The sequence below is a fragment of the Perca flavescens genome, chromosome 6 (assembly GCF_004354835.1).
Source record: "Perca flavescens isolate YP-PL-M2 chromosome 6, PFLA_1.0, whole genome shotgun sequence".
Classification (NCBI taxonomy): domain Eukaryota; kingdom Metazoa; phylum Chordata; class Actinopteri; order Perciformes; family Percidae; genus Perca; species Perca flavescens.
Genome location: NC_041336.1, coordinates 21,600,846 through 21,621,055, shown reverse-complemented (window position 1 = coordinate 21,621,055; position 20,210 = coordinate 21,600,846). Strand labels below are relative to the sequence as shown.

At 41.3% G+C, this 20,210-nt stretch overlaps 1 protein-coding gene across 1 annotated transcript; it reads left to right on the top strand.

Annotated features, from left to right (window-relative positions):
• The first annotated feature begins 1,990 nt into the window (after window positions 1-1,990).
• LOC114557090 (rap guanine nucleotide exchange factor 5) lies at window positions 1,991-19,225 on the top strand. The gene is made up of 18 exons (XM_028580370.1): window positions 1,991-2,452; window positions 6,790-6,929; window positions 7,610-7,710; window positions 11,840-11,918; window positions 12,132-12,276; window positions 12,367-12,464; window positions 14,200-14,230; window positions 14,442-14,502; window positions 16,000-16,149; window positions 16,490-16,587; window positions 16,884-17,006; window positions 17,154-17,332; window positions 17,581-17,671; window positions 17,770-17,820; window positions 18,048-18,135; window positions 18,291-18,355; window positions 18,442-18,496; window positions 18,858-19,225. The coding sequence occupies exons 1-18, from the start codon at window positions 2,273-2,275 to the stop codon at window positions 18,974-18,976; spliced, it is 1,854 nt and encodes a 617-aa protein (XP_028436171.1). The 5' UTR covers window positions 1,991-2,272; the 3' UTR covers window positions 18,977-19,225.
• The last annotated feature ends 985 nt before the right edge of the window (window positions 19,226-20,210 follow it).

Here is a 20,210-nt window from a genome sequence, read left to right as displayed (position 1 = left end):
ACTCGGAAGGAAGACAAGGCGGTTTAATGGTGAAATAGTATAGAATATAGTAGGCTACTGCTAAAAGACAGTATCACGGGGGCTAGGTTTACTATCTAAACATGTTCAAATCAAGGATGTGGTAAAATTAATTTCTTTTCTCAATCAAAAAAAGTCAGTTTTGTATAACCAAAAAGATGAGGATTATTTTAAGAGCACTTGCTTATGATATTCATTTGAACTTGAAGCAAATGATGAGAAAGCTTTATGAGCACATTCTCCTGATAAAGTAAAAACCCATGCCAATCTATAGGTGTGGTGAAGAGTATGTGATGATGTGGGGCTATTTTAATTCCAAAGGCCAAGGGAACTTAATCAGGATGCATAGTATCCTGGATCCATGAAATAACTGGCCTTTAAAACTAAAAATCTGCCTGCCTCTATAGGAATTTAACATAGGGGTGTGTATACTTGTGCCCCCTGTATTTTAAGGAAGAACATTTATTTATTTACGATACATTATTCATTCACAAAGAAAATTGGTGTGCTTAAAGATTGAATTTTTCCTAATTTTTTTAATTAAGGCATTAAGATAAGATAAGATTTTTTTATTCCTCTTTTTAGTCAACTTTAGCATGGGTTCCTAAACTCATGAGCAGCACTGTAGAGACCGGCTGTAATGAACAATTGCCAATAAAGAATTGAAGGATAAAATTATTAAACTAAAGTTATGCAGAAATAGGCTAATATATATATATATATATATATATATATATATATATATATATATATATATATATATATATATATATATACATATATATATATATATATATATATATATATATATATATATATATATATATATACATATAAGGGCAATGGGCATCTTCCAAATCAGTTACTTTGAAAGAACAAAAGAGCATAGTGGAATTATGGATCTCAACCTCACATGAAAGAGAAACACCACCAAGAGAGAAGAGACCTTTTTCTCATTCTGCAGTTTGCTGTATCAGCAGTTTGGAACAGCAGCACAACTGAATGGCTTTGGAAGGACCCAGTCAAGCATCACACTGCTGACAGAGGGGAAAGAGAACGCTAATAGATAAAGTGTTTAGAGGAAGGATTAATGTCCTTTCTTTATCTTGGTCAAATGCTGGTGTTTCTGTAACTACGTTAAGCAACTGACAAGCTTCATTTAATTAGTGTCTGACAAGTCGGTGATCTTTAATAAAAACAGACACTTTGTGCTCGTGGAAGACAAGATACAACAGGACAGCTCAACAAAGCTTTGCTCTACAGCACCACTGGGCATAAAAACTCCAGGGTACCTTTAATGCTTTATCTTATTTAAAAAAAAAAAGCTGGTATTAGGGCTACACTCAGATTATGTTTTGTAGTTATTATAATCAAACAGTCTGTCAATTAATTGGTTATTTGATCAACAAAAGAAATTAGATAGATTAAGCCCTACATCTACAAACAAAAATTCATCATATTATTCATATTTCCCAGCACAATTTTATGTCTTTAGATTGATTGTTTTGTCTGACCAACAGTCCAAAATCCATAGATAATCAATTCACATTCGTAATCAGTTACGAAAATTGACATGTTTCTCCTTATACTCTCAGAGCTGCTTCTCAGTTCATTTCCTGTATTTTATTCCTTCAGAATCAAAACAGAACAGTTAAGTCTTGTTTTACTGCTTGTGCCTGAATGACCTTAAACCTCCACTTACATCAAACATCTCCACCCTAACAAGTGTTTGACCTTATAGTGTACCCTGCCCAGTCCTGAATCTAGGCTCTCCCCTGCTTTCGGGAGATTTTGAAACTTCCTTTTTGGGGCTGTCCGGCTCACCAGATGTTTCCTGAACCCACTGTGTTCCTAACTCACTCCCCTCTCCAGTGGTGAAAAGCAAGGGAAGGACAGAGAGAGAGAGAGAGAGAGAGAGAGAGAGAGAGAGAGAGAGAGAGGGAGTTTGTCACTCACTCTCAGTAAAGCCAAGGAAAGAGAGATACCTGGAGTCCAAATGGTGAAGTCTTTTTTGCGTGTGTGTACGTCTCCGCTACAGAGCTGACCAAGGCATACGACGACTGGGATGTACTACTTTGGCTGCAGTGTAGACTCTGTATCTCACCTGGACAACATAAGCAGAAACACATACAGTACATTCATTCATTTTTGAGCTTCTCACTTCCTCTTACACCTTTTCTGAGAGTATTGTGAGCTCACAGGCAGGAGTCCTGCTCTTTTGCCTGGTGGACAGCCAGTAGTAGGTGAGCCGGCGATGTCGTGGGACTGTGGCCTGAGGTACATGTTCTCTGTGCCACCTGTGCTGCAGCAGGGCAGCATGTGTATCCTGCATGACAAGGAGGACCTGTCCAGACTGGAGATGGTCCAGAAACTGGCCAAGGATGGCTGCCGCTTCCTGCAGACCCACAGCAAGGGCCCAGAGAGGACAAGTGAGGTGAGATACACAACAGCACTGCTACAGTCAGAACATTCACTTTTATATGTAACTGTTTTTTTTAACTATATTTGTAAATATCCAGATATAGAACCACAACTTCAGTGTGAAATGTTACACTCCTTGATGTATTTCCCTGAACAACTAGCTTTGGGCTTGTGACAGTAAAAACATCAAGCTGCTTATGAGATAGTCATTTTTATTTATTATTATTTAAAAAGTCTCTATACTGCTGCAAAAGAGATTTCATAACAGTACATTGTAGAGTGCATTGCAATCATATGCATAAAAATGTACGTTATACATGCACTGTATCCATACATCAGCTAGATCTATTTACAGTCACAATGTCATTACAGAAACGTCACATACATTTAGAGTACAGTTGGTCTCTATCAGTATGGCAGCATCCTTGAAAACTTAAGTGCAGGTACTGAGTGTTCAGTTTTGCCTGCACAGTTTTTTAAAACATTACATCACCTGCCAGTTGGCTGCGTAGGAGACGTCTGATTGGCTGACCTCATGGTGGGCTCAGCTTCTCCTTTCCTGCCAGCTGTATCTGTGTGCTGACCTGAGCAACAATGGCAGGAAAAGTTGACGCAAGTGGCCACACCACCATGCCAAGACATTGTCTGGTTTTAGGGTGGATTCCAGTGCGTCAGTTCTCTGACCTTTTCTGAAAACACATGATCTCCTTATCAATGTTGTTATTCAATATAATGACTTTTTGTCTGCACCAATCCACTGCCAATCTGTGTATAATCAGATGTTAGTGCTGGGTAATACACCAATCTGTTTTAGTAACATGCATTGTGCAAAGTTTATCATATTGTGATTTCAAAATAAGTATTCCAATGGCACATGTGCACGTCATTTATGTAATCCTTTCGGTAATGGCTAGATATACTGACCTTGTATTTAATACTTGACATTAAATACATTAAATATTAAGATTATGTGAGATTATCTGTTTCTAGATTGTAGAATGGTTTAACATAATCCAAAGATGCTACAATGCACATACTGTATTACATGTGATTTATACAAATATCTAAGCGTAGACATCAAAGAGCTTCGAAATCAGCTAAATCCCAGCTGGTGGAAACAGGGATGCTTAATATACAGTAGACTGCACGCCTGTGAAAATGTGTGAGATTCTGGCACAGGGACATCATGAATGTTATGCAATCTCCTTAAATTTGGAAAAAAGAAAAAAATGAACTGTTCATAGATAATTCATTTTGCTATAAAAACCCATTTGATATGTTATAGTTTAAAGTTTGACGAATCACTTGTCCTATTACATCTCCGCTGTTTTGAATTATTTACGAATAGTTGTGCATGATCATCGGTTGTGTTTGACACTTTTCTTACACCTTACATAACATTATTTCATCAACTTTATTTTCCTTATCTCTGTCTATCTGAACATAGAGCTGCTGTTCTCTGCCAATGCATGAAGCATACAGAGCTGATGTTCAAATATGTTTACATGCACATATTCTTGTTTACAGTATATTATCAGAGATTAACGTAGGGATTTCAGCTAATTAATACTGGAGATAATAAAGTGCATTTGCATCAAAGGGTTCTTTGAAAACAACATAATGCATGAATCTTTGGTCTTATTCTTCCTCCTGATCTTACCATTCTATATGGAATTACCGGAATTGTTGGGTCTTTGTAAATTATAGAGTGTGGTCTAGACCTACTCTATCTGTAAAGTGTCTTGAGATAACTCTTGTTAGGATTTGATACTATAAATAAAATTGAATTGAATTGTATGATCCACGCTATTCCTTAAGAGGAATTTAGGCCAAATCTGCACACTGTCTTGCCTGACACCTTCCAGGTCCCTTCAAGTGTTTCATACCATGCGTGCCTGATGCAACAGCACAGAGACATGCAGACAGAAAGTGTCCCTCCAGTCAGAGGAATGCATCTGGAACCCTTAAAGAGACAGTAAACCATTTGGCGGGACATGGCTTTGTGCAGAGGCCTGATAAGTAGTGTTTACTCTTCTGCTGACGGTGTCCATGTTTGGAGGACTTTGGTGGTAGCTGTGAGTAGAGGTCACCTTGGCACTCGGTCTCATTACAAGCATCCACTCTAAAGGTCTGATTGTGTTTTAGTGGGAAACTGGTAACCACAAAGCCCAGTGCACACTGAGTAGTGGCCTGCAGCTGCACAATCAATAATTAATTGTGAGGAAAGGTTTGTTTGTTTGAACCGTAAACAGTACACTGAGACACTGTTAATTATAGACAAGAATTCAACTTTGTTGTGCTTAGTTGGACAAAAACAGCGCACTTTGATGAGCACACAGTGTACGTCATATCTTGATAAAGATAAAACCACCAATGCCTTTTCCCCCAAGAACCAGGAAGCTAATCAGCACAGCTTTCCTTTTCTGGGAATTTTCTAGTTCTTTTCTTTTCGTCACGCCCCTAACCTTATGCCATACTGTGGTCCTGTGACAGGATAATACAGTCTGCTACACAGGACACACCCGTAAGTAGGTCTACAAAAAAAAGATAGACATGCGTGTGATAGAGAACAAATAAATTCATAAGTTGACACTTTAACAGACATTTAATCATCTAAACTTCGCTTAGAGTCATGATTCACAGCACTGAAGAAACTGCTAGCAAACATTTCCATTAATGGTCCTTTCTGAGGCTTTGAAAAGGTCTCTGCCGTTTATAGATGTCAGTGCCAGACTGTTTAATGTTAATGCTAAAAATGTGGCTCACCCACTGATGGACACAGTTGTGTGTCTTTGTTATATGAGCTGTTGTATGAGCTATTGTATGTGCTTGTGTTTGCGTGTTGTGTTAATGCATTCATCTGTGTATGTGTTGGTTGTGCATCTACAGTAGTCTGTTTATGCATATGTATGTCCACAGATCACAGATAAGTGGTAATGTGCCAGGAAGTCATGCTTAGCTGAAGGGTCCTGGATGCTTCTCTGCAAAAGGCAATTAGGGAAGAAAACTGCAACCACTTCCAGACTGTCTACCTGGCTAATTGCATGCACAGAGGCTTGTGTTGCATTGACTGATGGCTGAAGAGAGTGGGGGTGAAGAGGGGGGGTGTAGCTGATGCAAGATGCGTGTGTGTGCACTATACAGTGAACTACTCATTAAGACCAATATCTCTGATCCAGACCCTCCATTGTCAAGCAGCTAACAGCCATCTGTATACTTCAATGATGCTGCAACAAGCCATTAAAAAGAAGTACTAATAGTAACTTTTCAAGGTACTCAAAGACACTTTATGATTATTATTATTATTATTATGGTGGGGGAGACGAGGTTTGTGCTGGAGAAGCGGAGGTTACGGAGGTGATTGGGTGTGGTGTAGCAAGTCTGTGAGTTAGGAAGGGGCCTGGTTATGGAGGGCTTTGTGATGCGTTGGGGAACAGGGAGCCAGTGGAGATTCTGGAGGATGGGGGTGATGTGGTTACTGGAATGGGTGTGGGTGAGGAGGCAGGCAGCAAAAATGTAGGGCTACAAAAGTTAAATTTAGATACCTCTTATTGAAAAGTTTGTGAATGTCCAGGTTGACCAGTGATGTATAGCATCATATCCATCAAACTACAATATGCATAAGGGACTCAAAGTGGGTGGATGTACTTCACATCCCTGATTATATTTGCTTGGTATTGTCTTTTAATATGCTGTAACAAATATGATGGAAAAATATTTTTAAACACATTCTGTACCTACATGGCTACCCCTTGTGGGACTAGTAGATTGGTCAAATAACTGATCAGTTGAAATTAAAATTTGTTTTGGTCATGGGATAGAGTAAGTGGGATAGAGAAGATTTTAGTGTCTTTCACTGAGGCTTTGATTGATAACATGGTGATCACTGTGTGACTGTGTGATGAAGAGAGAGAGAGAGAGTGAAACAGAGGGAGTAGGAGACAGTAAGCAATTTGAGGATGAATTTCTTAAAACACCTCATGGTGGTCATAAGACAAGGACTTACCATGTGATTTTAAACTAAACTCTGAACCAATGAACCATTGCTGGTGCATACTGAGTTTAACCCTATGACAGCTTGAAAACAGATTGTCTCTAGACACCACCCATAATTTAATAGGCTCTACATTGGAATTGGTAATTAAAATTTGAGTCTTTTATGTTAATCCCTGAATGGGCTCCACCGATAAGGACTGAATAATGATATATGGAAATTCTCTTTCATTTACAGTGCTGGCTTTCTCAGAGTATTATGATGGAAATCAGTGGTGATTTGTGTGAGTGGGAGAAAATACAAGGGAATCTCCTTGGTGATAACACACACATCCCCCCCCTTCTTTCTCTGTCCAGCCCCAGAGTGACGAGGCAGCCCGCGTGTGTCTGAGGGAGAGGGGCCACGATGTGCTGGTTCTCCAGAGAATATCGTCAGAGCAGCCAGCCCTTTCTGCATCTGCGAGGGGAGGAGGGAGAGAGGAGGCTAGGAACAGGAGGTAAGCCTCTCCACTCCCCTCCTTCCTTGATTCCCTCCCTCCCTCACTATCTGCTTCTCTCCCTCTCTGTCTCTCTGGATCACACACTCACTCACTCACTCACTCACTCGCACAGGCATGCTTACATCACAACTCCCAACACATATATGACTGCATTAAATACATATAAGTAAGCAGCATGGGACTGTGAGGCAGAGCTCTGCTGGCTGCCTTCTCATTCAAGTCATTCAGGAGCCTTTTCAGCCGTGAACATACCGGAATACCTCAGTGTGCTTGAGGGATAGATAGCAGTGGTCTCCGGGCTGTGGCAGCTGCAGGTGGATGGATGGATGGGTAAAAGGGGCAGCAGTAACCACGGCAACGTTGCCGGTGTGAGGGCACAGGGACTCTGCAAGGATGGGATCTCGGCCACAGCCCCGGAACCTGCGACAGGAGGAGGGCAGGCTGCTGCATGCTGCCTTGGTGGAGCAGGAGGAGGACGGGGATGAAGAGGAGGGCTCCGAGGAGAGCAGTAGTGACAGCACCAGCCGGGCAGAGCCGGTGACCATGCCCACCTTTGACGTCCCCTACTTTCGCTACATAGACGATGAGGGGACAGAGGGAGAGGAGGAATGGAGCAGCAGCCGCTCTCTGTCCTCTATCGAGGAAGACTCGTCCACTGACTCTGTTGTGTCTGACAGGTACGTGGTGGTATCAGGGACCCCAGAGAAGATCCTGGAGCACTTGCTGAATGACCTGACACTAGATGACGACCAGGGGACAACACAGGGCAAAGAGTCAGGTCAGCATGCATACTTTAAATTCCTGAAACACCTTTCTCATCCCTGTTGTCCTTAATGTGTTTTGTCAGTGTGTGAATAAGCATTTTCTTGTATTTTAGAGAGCATAAAAATGAAAAATATATTTAGTTGGTGGATGGTACCTAGACAACTTCATGACTATAGTATATTTAAGGATGTGTGCTGATATAGGTCCACTGATATGTCTGTGTGTTTGTGAAAGATAGATAGAAAGGAAGCGACAGAAATAACTCCTTTTACTTTTAATTTCACGCTCTCCCCACCCCTCTCTCTCGCAGAGGAGCTGGGACAGCAGCCCCCTCTGGGCGGTATTACTGGGCTAATCATGTGCTATCATTCCCAGAATGGCTCTGAGTTTGAGCCATTTAAAAAGCCTTTGACAGAGATAAACAATGGTCATATCTTTTGAGTACTGCCGTATCGAACTGCGTGGCATACAGTCCAGCCTCACAGCGATGACAAACACATTTCCTCTCATCCCAGCAGGTACATGATGATGTGACACTGTTTACAAGGCAGAGGATACTCCCGTTGATTGAGCTGGAAATATGATGATTGAGAGCTGTAGCACAGTCAGACAAGCAGAGGAAAAATACTGGAGAGAAAGACTGTAGAGTGGAGAAAAGGGGAAACAAGGAGGCAAGAAAAAGGGGATGCAGATCTTTTCCTTGGAGATGGAGATTGAGGCAGGGTAACCCCATACCAGAGATCATTACTCATTCTGATGAGGAAGTGAATGAAATTGATCTAAATGTCCTCTGGGGAGATGTGCCTGCAGTTGGAAGATGGTGCATTTTACATGCACAGGAGAGTTATGTTTATGTTGAATCCCATATTTTATTGCTAAAATTGAGCATTTAATATTGATGTGAAGTGAAACACGGAGCTAAATTAGCAGGTACGTGGGAAAGACATCATTCCTTTTAAATCTTTTAAATAATATCCTATGGTAAGCAGGGTGTTGTTGATGACTCATTCACTATTAGCTCACCTTGCAATGAGTATATTGAAGGGAAGCCTCCATAGGGAGCTGTGGACCAGAGCTGGTCGCTGAGTGCAGGGTCAAAGAGCCAGAGACCTGAGGGAAAAAGAAAGAAAGAATGGAACCGGAAGAGCAATTAATCTGCACTCAGTAATGTTTCATAGTCTCACTCCTGCTGGCCTTGGCTCTCTCTGTGTGGATACTGGAGCTCCCACGCTCTAGTGCTAGTGCCCTTGGAGGTTTAGCTCATCAGAAGCATGATAACACAAGATCCTTGATTTCATCAAAAGAGATTTATTTGAACATCCACCAAGCTGCCGTGTTTGGTCTTCCTCTCAAGGATGGCTCAGAGAGACTGTGCAGCAACATGACTGATGGTTGCAGTGGGTTATTGATGTTGTGTTTATGACTTACATGCTGTACAGCACATTAGAAAGGAAATTTCATCTCATCATGGTCACACGTGCTTCCATCTATACTCAGTACACAACATTAAGAATGCAGAGGAGCTTTCTGCAAGATATGGCACTTTTCTGGAAGCACCACAGGCATGTTTGAGGAATAGCAAACATGGACCAATGCAATAGTCTATACAGTGAGCTCTTATATGCTAGCATTTCCTTCTGCGGGCTAGCATTGTGGGTAGCATTAACAAGTGTTCAGTGTTGCCTTCTGTGCCCAATCTCTGAGTGCAGCTATTGATTTTGAACACTGTCAGCTCTGAAAAACATGTAATGGAACATTTGTGTTTTTAATGAGAGGATGTTCCAGCTCTATGTGCTGAGATGGTGAAGTAAACATCACATTTAGTCACCAGATAAAACATTAAAAATGTCTAAATACAGACTTGCATTATCATTTAAGGCTTTTAGGCTGTCTTCTGGGGCTTACTGAGCCAATAAGTGACACATTAACACGCTTATTTCAAAGGCGGCATAGATCAATTTTATGAATACTTATTGAAATGCAAAAAGGATTGGCAGGTGGATTGACAGTCTGATTGATTTCACAGGAGATTGACAATCTAGATCAATGAATTCATTCTGCATTTCATCTGAAAGGTAAATATACATAAATAGATTTTGGCTCGGGTGCCAGAAAGCAGTATTCTCTGATTTCTCTACATCCTACATTCACTTCTCTGATCCAGGCCATTTACTGATGATAACTGAACATTTTAAATAAAAATGTTGTGATGTGTAGGATTCACAAATCAGCCCAACAGACTGTTAAATGTTATTTATATATATGCACAATGAATGCATTAATGTGTCTGGGTCAGCGAGGCGAACACATCCTCTGCCAAACTGTTTGGATTAAATCTACTCTGCAGGACATTCCCCTGCTTTTTTGTGCTGTCTTACCAAGAAAAACTTGAGAATATGACTTTAGGTAGGTCATGGAATTAAATATGTATACTGTTTTACCAACTTCAAAAAACTTGCACTGTAAAGCCTGGGGAGTGGTATGTAAGATGTTACTCATGAGAAAGTGGTTCAGTTAAAATAGCTTGGAGAAAAGACACAAATACACAGCAGTGTGAGTGAGGAGTGCATGGTGAATGTGTGTGTGGCGGAACAGCACAGTATGGGGGGGTAACGTTATTTTTCTGGCTTTGTGATCAGGTGCGTTACTGTACTCTGTTATGGGAGCTACGTGTGTATAGAGTGTGTAACCTCTCATAAACAGTGGGTGATGCATCCACAGCTGCTCTGCACGGATTAACATAATGATGTCAGGGAGTCCCGTGGACCAGAACGCACACAAAGGCCCTGGGAAGCTAGTGTGAAATTAAAGAGGAAAATTTACAATTCTGGCTATGAGGCACACTTACAGAGGGCTTGAGAGGAGGTTGGCCCTAATAGCATTTGTAAAGCTTTTCTCTTTCTCTTTATGCCTTCGTAATGTATTTCAGTGGCTTTTATGTCAATGTATGAAACACACTTTTACAGCTTGTTATAATGTCCGGCGATTAATTACTTACATTTTAATGAGAGAGTCTAGGAGAAAGGGACTTTGTACGCAATGAAACAAAACAAAAACTGATGACATAAAAGGAGTCTTGTTTAGTCTTAGTTTATCATGGTTAAAAATGAAGTGTTATGATGTAGACTGTACATTTCATGTTACGGGAACTTGTCAAAGTGAGCTGGTGATCAATTTGGCCAGCTTGGATTTAATCCATTTACAGAAACATTTACCCATGTGTAACCTTGGGAAGAATTCACACAAGGATACAGTGGCAGAAAATGCTGCTTGTACACACATTAGGATGATGGCTAAGCAATATCAGATTACTTTTTTTTCTGTTTGCAAGATAATCACAATAAAAAAATATATACTTAATCAGAGGTCAGTGAGTCAACTGACACATTATTGGCTTTTCTGTACTGATACAGCGTGCAATGGCAAATGTGTGAGATTGACGACAAGGCTTGTTTGAACTTGTCAGAGCAAAATGGAACAGAAGAATCCTCAGTGGTTTCAGCAAAAGCGGTTATCTAATACTGACAATAAGAATAATGTGCCATTGAATAGTCTCTCTCATTATGCTCTCCTCTGAAATGTCTCTGCTTAGTGCTTGTTAACCAATACTTGACAGCAAAGAATGAGTTCTGCTTCTGGTGTTATTAAGAAGGAATAGGAAAAGCTGAAACCGAGCTGCCATCTCAATTAAAAGTACAGGCCTACTGTATGTGCAACTCAGCAAACATTAATCATACACTTGTCAAGACCACTGGTGTACCTCGCCCTCCAGCATCCTGTAACATAGTACAAACTAATGAGGCTGCACCTAATTTTAACATGTAAGCTCTTCTGTGATATATCTTGTAGACTTTATAAATCCATGAAACTAGGAGTAGTTTATTTATGGGTATTTCCACCTTTAAGGATAGGACAACTCAGACATGAAAGGGGAGAGAGAGGGGGAAGACATGCAGGAAACCGTCACAGGTCAGACTCAAACCCTGGACCTTCTGCATCAAGGAAGAAACCTCTATATGCTGTATGGCTGCCTGCTCTACCAATTGAGCTAACCGGCCACGCAGTTGAACTATTTTAAAAGTTGTATTACCATAAACTGTACCATCTTTTGTCTATTGTCAATAATGTGTTTCTCTTTGCAGATACACTTCTGGATGATTTTCTGCTGACCTACCCAGTGTTCATGTCAACCAGTGATTTATGTCAAGCTCTGCTGGGACAATATCCTTGAACACAGGAACATTATAACAAAGATTCACACACTGCTTTACTGAGTCAAAACAGCTCCATTTCACTCACCTGTGTTCATCTTGCTGCCTGTCCTTAAATCAGCATTACACACTGGCTTTTTTTCATGCTTCATTGAATGCTGCATTTGATGTCAGCAAATAGATCTCTCTCTCCATCTGTGCTGAAGCCTTAACCGAATCCCACCTATTGCGCCAAGCGATACAAAGGGAAAGAGGACAGGAAAGAGGCACTGGAAAGGAAACGAAAAGTCCTGCACCTGGTGTCACAGTGGATGGCCCTGTGCAAAGACTTCCTGAGGGAAGACGAGCATGTCAAACTATTTATGAAGGTAGGGAATATGATGTACAACGGAAAGGGTGGAAACTGGGTGTGAGTTGATCTTAATATGGGAGAAATTAAAATTGACACTTCCTTTCAGACTTTGTACCGTTACGTATTGGATGATCTCTATGAGCACCCAGCCCTGGAGACGGATGTGAGGGAACTGCAGACACTGTACCAGCTGCATCGCAGACAGTGAGTGACCATATGATAACCTACTTTGTCATTACAAGTCACCAGTGTAATTAAATAAGCCCTTATGTAAATTATCTATAAAATGAAAAAAAATTGATGTATTGATTGATATCAAATCTGGGTGTGTACAACAGCGAGTATGACTGATGGAGGCCTGAAAAGAAGCAGAGACACTAGCTGGTCTCTGAGTGCAAAGAAAGAGCTGCTTCTCTGCTTGGTGCCTTTATTTAGCCTCTCGTCAATGAATGCATTCAGAGACGGAAGAGTAATTGCAGTGTTCTGGGTTGTTTTGCACGGAAATATGAAGGTCATGGAGCTCTCCATGTTGAATCTCCAAAATTGAGGAAATACAGTAATTTGCACACATATGCACATCATGTATACACACTCACATGGACACAAGCTTGCTTATGTGTGTGCATCCATACATGCAAATTTACAGTACAGTACATAGAACATTGGAAAAGGAGTCTCAGCTTTTTAAACTATTTGCATATAGACATGTGATTCTTGTACATTGAACCCCTTGATGGAAGACCCCTCCTGCATTACCCTGTCGTTCTAATTCGCAATGATGACTGGCTCGCTCTACATTATCCCTTACGTAATGCATGTGTGCATAACTGATGAACTGTACATTAAACATATACCTTTCAATCAAACTAACGGAGTCTTGAATATTGCGGTGGTTAAAGAGGAAGTGTTGCTACAATATCTCGTTTTGATAAAAATAAGCAGCACATTGTGTCTCGCCAGACACAATGCCACACCCGTGTCCGCCTTCCCCTCCCTGAACCACAGCCTCCAATCAGATCTTCTCCCTGGGGATTCCCCAACCTGCCGCCCCTTACAAACAAGTGCAGATAATTCAACCTGACTCTGCTCCCATTATCTGGGCCTGCTTTATTCATGTTTATATGCAGGGAGGGAGATCCACATCACCCACTCCTTTAAAGCAGTGGACTTTTTGAGGGTGTTTCTAACTGACACTCTACTATTTATGAGCATTTTTACAATCAGGCACACCCCAGGGGAGGACAGGGTTGACTGCTTTGTGGCAATCTGCTGCCGAGTGAAAAGCTAAAAGGTGTCATTTTTTATAGAAAGACGACTCATTTAGTCATGTGCTCCCATCAACTCCCATCTGGCCTTTGTGCAAAAGAAAGAAAGCTTGAGTCATATCATTCTGAAAGCTTCGGAATCAAACACCACTTGTTCTCTTGCACTCTCTCTTCATGTCGCTTTGTAATTCACAGAGCTCATTGACTCTGTTTTTTTTTGTTTTGAGGAGCAATAGAGTGAATTACATCACAAGCTCTGTTTTGACAAATACAGTGGGGTTTTCATTAGTGCAGGACTGCTGCTGGCCAGAAGGAGGGGATCCCTTAGGGCAGGCTTTGTGCCAACATGCCTATTGTGATGCAGAGCCCAGTAAAAGCTGAGGGATGATAATGGACACAGGGCTATCCATCATGCTAGCTGGGCCTAACTGATGAGAATAGGGTGATTAAATGAAGGGATCACATTGAAAGGTCTAAAATCTACAAAGCACTCTCATCTCACCGTGACACTGATCTTAAATAATGGACTGAACGCTGCAGAGGAGTATTTATGGGTGCATTCACTTTATAGATCAGATAGACTGGTGATGTTGTTTTTGTACTTGACGTAGTTGCAGCCCAAAGAAAATTAGTACAGTTATAACTTTACTGTTTATTTATTCTCCTTTTTCCAGTACGGTGGATGAATATTCCCCTCAAAGAAAGGTGAGTGAAAAGACCTTGTGTTTGTTCTCTTTAACACACTAAGACAGAAATAATTTTATTAAACAAAGCTGACTAGCCATATCGACATACTAGATTGAGTGTTGGAGCTAATTGTTCTCACATTTCCTGCTCTGTAGTTCTAGCGAAATGCCCGCAGTGTTCCCAGGCAATGTGAATGGGTGTCAAAAATCCACCATTTCCCTTCTTTCAGAGCAAAGCACTGAAAGAGAACGGGCTCCAGTCCAGAGGCACACAGAGGGAGACCAAGGAAGGTAAGTCGTAAAACATGGCGTCCTTCACACATTCCTCCCATCATACGCTGTTTCTAAAGCTGTCGAGAGGAGACATTTAGTCTGAACAGTAGAACAATGGAACTCTTTCCAGGGAAGGAATGAGAAGGTTTGGAAATGCAAATTCCTGAGTCATGACTTATTTTTCAGGGCAGGTTCACTAGCCATGTCATTATCTGCTGTTTTTTGGTTTGGACATATCCATTTTAGAGGTTTCTGCTTCTGGATAATCTAGAGTCCTTACTTTGAATCTTTTTCATTTGAACTACTCTCGATCAAAAGAACTGTCCCCACTGACCCTTTACCTTCATCAAGACAAATCTAATGAGACGGAAGCAGGTGACTTCATTAATTGGTTTCTTTTTGGTTGAAGGTGCTAAATGGTTACATAACCCGCCGTAGTCTACGTCTGGAAATAAAGATTTCACACCAAATCTCATAGCAAAACAGCTTTATTATTTGAAAATGTCCTGGGAAATTTGCACCAATAAAAACATCTTTAAGGCGCTTCCTGCGATATTAGCTAGTCTTGTGGCCTTGTGTCATAATATAGTTTCAATTTAGAAAACCTGATGACGATTGTTATTTATTACTTCACCACCTGACTACTGGTTTGTCTGTTGTTATATAGTCTCGCATTGCCAGACCTATCTCCACAGCGCTCTGGAGTAAGGTCTGGCTCCTCCACACATACATTCTGGAATAGGAGAAAAAACGCTCTGGGTTGTATGCATTTCTTTAAACCAATCACAATCATCTTGGGTGGCGCTAACACGGATTACGCTAAACTCCGGACGCAGCGACGATAGCGCTGCAAAATGCTCGGGAAGGAACTTGTTTTGAAAAGAAAACACCACATACAATATTAAATTAACTGTTCACACAATACAGTAACGTAAGCTATTTGAATTAGCTGGATACATGGTTAAACATAATTTGCTCTTACCAGTGTATCACTGTGTGTACTTCCACAGCAACCCCACCAATCGATCCCAAAACGTCCCAGTTAGATAGTAAATGCCTTTACCATATTCTTTGTAAATCTTTACAATCATTCCCCGAAAGAAGCAAGCAGGCCTGCCTTAAAACTTACCATTATCAGCATGAAGCTTGCTAGCTTGAAGTTTGTTGTCGTTTCCTGATGTGAACAGAGTTTGAGAACAGCAACACAGAGAGGGGACGGTGAGGGACATGTTCACGCGCCGGATTTTAGGCAATTATCCTGGAAATGTACTTCAGTTGATCCAGACTACTTGTCATATAATAATGAAGCTATTATGTATAGTGTGCTGTGTGCATTGGGAACTTTGGGACACACTATGCACAGAAGGATTTAGGTAGGGATGTGTGGTCAACGGGGACCCAGCAGCAATTTTCTGCCCCGGGGCTCCCTAACATGTCAACATGGTCAGAGCTGCACTTCATGTAAGTGCTGTGGATTCTATATTGTACCTTACTGAAACATTTTCTCTGTTACAGTGCTGTGTCACGTGTATATTACCATGGACTCGTACCTGAGTATGAGGACCCATACTGGGGTAGTGGCCCAGGAGCTGCTGCAGGCCGTGGCAGAAAGGATGGATGTCCCACTGAGGGAACTGGTGCTAGTGGCCGTCACTTACCCTGGAGGTAGAAATTGAAAATATTTCATGTCATGTCATTTCATATCATTCATCATGTAGCATTTGGATTTCTCACAATATTTCATACTTGAAGTTTTTTTTCCTACATTGAGTTATATATTGAGCCAAGACATGTGAGATTGTAATCACCAGAGCTGACCTAAATATCTTCCCAGTCACAACAGTTAAAAGGAAGAAGCATTTACAGTCCAGTTATATAAGTCAGTATCTGTTATCAGTGACTGGCCACAGCAAGTATAATCTCTTGCTTCTGATAGCTACTTACACACTGCCTGACAGATATTTAATGGTATTCTGCTGTTTGTGATATGTTTTCTCCCCTGCAGGGAGGCTTCTTCTGCAGCATCTGGACAGAGTTTTCTCTGATTCTGTACGGCCGGTGGGGAGGCTGCATGTGTGCAGGAAGGACCTGGGTGAAGTCCTGGTATGAATATCACTGCAACGACTTAAACATACTTTACATGTGCCAGAATAGTGTCAAAACATTCATACATCAGCTCAGAAGCAATGGCAAAGTGCAGTATAGTAATGTTATGTTAGAAGCTTCAAAATTCCATTGTCAGTACGATTTATAAAAAAAAAAAACCTGCTTACCTGAAATAACTAATGCAAAAAAACAATGTCTTTGAATGTTCATATCAATCTTTCAAGGAGGTATGATGTCTATAGAAAATCTAAATCCCTGATGTTGTCATGTGTCTGTTTTTTCCCCCTCTTCAGAACCCATTTACAGACAACTCAGAGCTGCAACAGAGGACAGCTCGCATGCTCAGTTTAAACACATGGGACGTGGCCGTTGCTCTCACCAACTTTGACTGGACCATCTTTGACTCAATACACGAGGTTTGTCCCACAACCTAAACACTTGTGCACAATTAGTTGCTTTTAGAAAAAGGTCTAAACTGTTTAAAAAGACATCCGAGATAACGTGTCATTAGCATTGCGAGCCCCGCTCTGCTGAACTAATGATCGTATGTTGTTCTTTTACAGCAAGAACTCGTCTATTTCACCTTCAGCCGCCACAGTAGCAGTAGCCACACTGTGGCGTTGGAGCTGCTGCTGCAGCGCTTCAATGAAGTCCAGCTGTGGGTGATGACAGAGGTGCTGCTGTGCCCAACGCTCTGCAAAAGGGTCCAACTCATCAAGAAGTTCATCAAGATTGCTGCCCAGTTAGTAGCTTTACTCACATTCTTCTGCATTTGGATTAGAGATGTATTGATTGTAGACCAGATACACGCCAGCTTCTCACACTGTGGGCCAACACTACAGAATTCCAGTCCCAAATCTTTAGGGTGGGGTGTTTAGACTCACAATAGGGATGCTGCCCCCTCCAGTGGCAGATCAATAAACTGCCTTTGTGCTGTTGAGCTGTGCCCTGGCAAGAGACTGAACTGTTTGCTTTGTTGATCTTTTATAGCTGTAAAGCACAGAGGAACCTCAACTGTTTCTTTGCCATTATAATGGGCCTGAACACTGCAGCTGTTAGCCGGCTCAGTCAGACATGGGAGGTAAGGACATGCTTTTCTTCTTCTTCTTTCATCTGTGGCATCTTTTATGTGAAAGTACATAGTATCTGAAAAAGAAAAGCCTGTTATTTTCTCTGCAGAAAATTCCTGGGAAATTCAAAAAGCTGTTTTCAGAGCTGGAGACAATTACAGTAAGTGTAATTCATGGCACACAATAATCCACTGTAACAGGGAATAAAAACCATGCTTCAATGTGCATGTGGTGAAACAGATGTTTTTCATTTCAAAACATCAGGTGTTTTAGATGATCATTAGTCTGTTATGCTACCATAATTCAGCTAAAAAAGCATGCACGCACTAGACACACACATTCATCCCCAGAGGATTACACTCATTCGTTTTAAAAATGTCTTCACAGGATCCCTCGCTGAACCACAAGGCCTACAGGGACTCCTTCAAGAAGATGAAGGCGCCAAAGATCCCCTTCCCTCCTCTGCTACTGAAAGGTGCGCTCATTATTGTCACTTCAATACCCCACACCTAATCTAACTCTGTGAGGAGAGCGCTATGACATATTTCTGTCAGGCATATTTGACATGTAAAAAACAGGCATTTTACCTCAAATAACGGTTGGTGATAACAAAATGTGCATCTGTTTTAGATATTACGTTCATTCATGAAGGCAACAAGACGTTTCATGATAACCTGGTCAATTTTGAAAAGCTGGTGAGTTCACAAACCCTTTATGCGTCTGCACAGAAAACATCCATTAGTTTATGTTTAATGAAGCCTGTGTCCATCTTTATTTCCAGCACATGATAGCAGACACAGTGCGTCTCATCCGGCAGTGTCAGAAAGATCACATGGGTCAGTATTCAGATAACTCATTCTTTGTTTTATGATGTGAGACGAACCAATTGTTGAAGTTTACTTTGTAATACTACTCAAAATTAGTGCTGTAGTTTCAGCATTTGCAAGACAAATAACGAAATCAAAGTTTTCAGTTAAAATCAGTTAACTTTGAAATACACTACAATGTCTTCATGTTGATACTCCTTACCATGATGTCCACAATCATTGATATAAAAACTAGTTTTGGCTGGTTTTACGCTCCACAACATCCCTGCATGCCATATGTGTAACTTTGTGTATAGTACAGCTACTGTACAGTAGGAGGCCTTGACGCTGCTGCCTTAGATTGGTGATAAAACATGTTCTTCTCCTCTAGGTAATGGCATCACGCAGAAAAGCAGCTCAGAAGTGCGAGCCTACATTGATTACCTGCATATCATCGACAATCAGCAGACTCTGTTTGAACTGTCACACAGGCTGGAGCCTCGTGCTTAGAGAGCAGCTCTAACTTACTTCCCACTGTGTCAGCCAGACTGTGGGATTGCCAAGGAACAATCTATCTCTGTCTCACCTATCTCTCAGGACTCAGTCGGCAATCAGAGGACGCTGCATGGTCCTGGCCGACCACAGGAGGGAGCCGCCCAATCAGGAAACTCTCACCAGAGACGGGGAATAAGCAGAAAAAAACATAAAGGTGCACTATGAGTTCCTGCATGGTTTCAGCGCAATTTCATTTTTGTCTTAAATTGTAGGCATCTCTCCTTGATCCTCTAGCTGCCTGCCCCCTGAATACACTGTGAAAAAGCCCGGTCTCGGGAGACAACACAGAGGTTGGGGAGGGGAGTTCTTGATTGGCTGGAACGTGGTTTGTTGTATTTTGGTGTACAGACTGTGCCCCTAGTGTTTGTTTGATGTTTACAACCTCTGTGTTGTCTCCCAAGACCGGGCTTTTTCACAGTGAATTCAGGGGGGCAGGCAGCTAGCGGATCAAGGAGAGATGCCTACGATTTGAGACCAAAATGAAATTGCGCTGAAACCATGCAGGAGTTAGTGCACCTTTAAATGCATACATGTTTGCATAGATCTACAACAGTGTCACTGGTCCAAAACTCCTGAAAACAGTGCTGCATTGTCAGCAGTTCAGACTTGTTCAGGAAAAAAGGTGGAAGTGCTAGATCTACAGGTCCAAACCTATTGCTGCTGCTACTACTATACTTTCTTCCACCTGGCAGAGGTTGGCAGATGTAGAGCTGTTCTATGACCCAACACCTCCCCCTCGTGGAGAATTAGCAGCCTGCAATAAGAGTTTGTGCTTAGCAGGTGGAGCACTTCCCATCTAAAAAAAAAAACAAGCAACAGAAAAATAAAGAGTATGTTTGACAAAAAAGACCACTTAGCCTTTCCAGAGCTTTTAACCACATAAATCACATCACATAATGTTATTAAGATGCATATTAACTCATGATACTGTACATCTTTTTTTGTATTTTCAGTGTTTAAAGATCTGGCAGCAGTGGGTTATTTCATCACAGTTAACCAAAGAGTATTTCAGTCCTATATTGTACACACACTTCTGTTTTCTTCCGAGTTCAACAGGATCCAGATGTTCTCTTCTCCAGATGTAGGACATACAGTCACTAAGAAATCAGCACAATGAATGCACAACATGCTGAATCAAGAGGACAGAAATACTGAAAGTGATTGTTAAATATTTAAAATTTTCATTATC

Bases quoted from the DNA above. Each gene is read 5' to 3' on its own strand.
- LOC114557090 (XM_028580370.1), top strand. From the start codon at position 2,273: ATGTCGTGGGACTGTGGCCTGAGGTACATGTTCTCTGTGCCACCTGTG. The intron at 11,919-12,131 runs ATATCCTTGAAC...ACCGAATCCCAC, and splicing joins TGTCAAGCTCTGCTGGGACA to CTATTGCGCCAAGCGATACA. The intron at 18,356-18,441 runs GTGAGTTCACAA...CTTTATTTCCAG, and splicing joins TGGTCAATTTTGAAAAGCTG to CACATGATAGCAGACACAGT.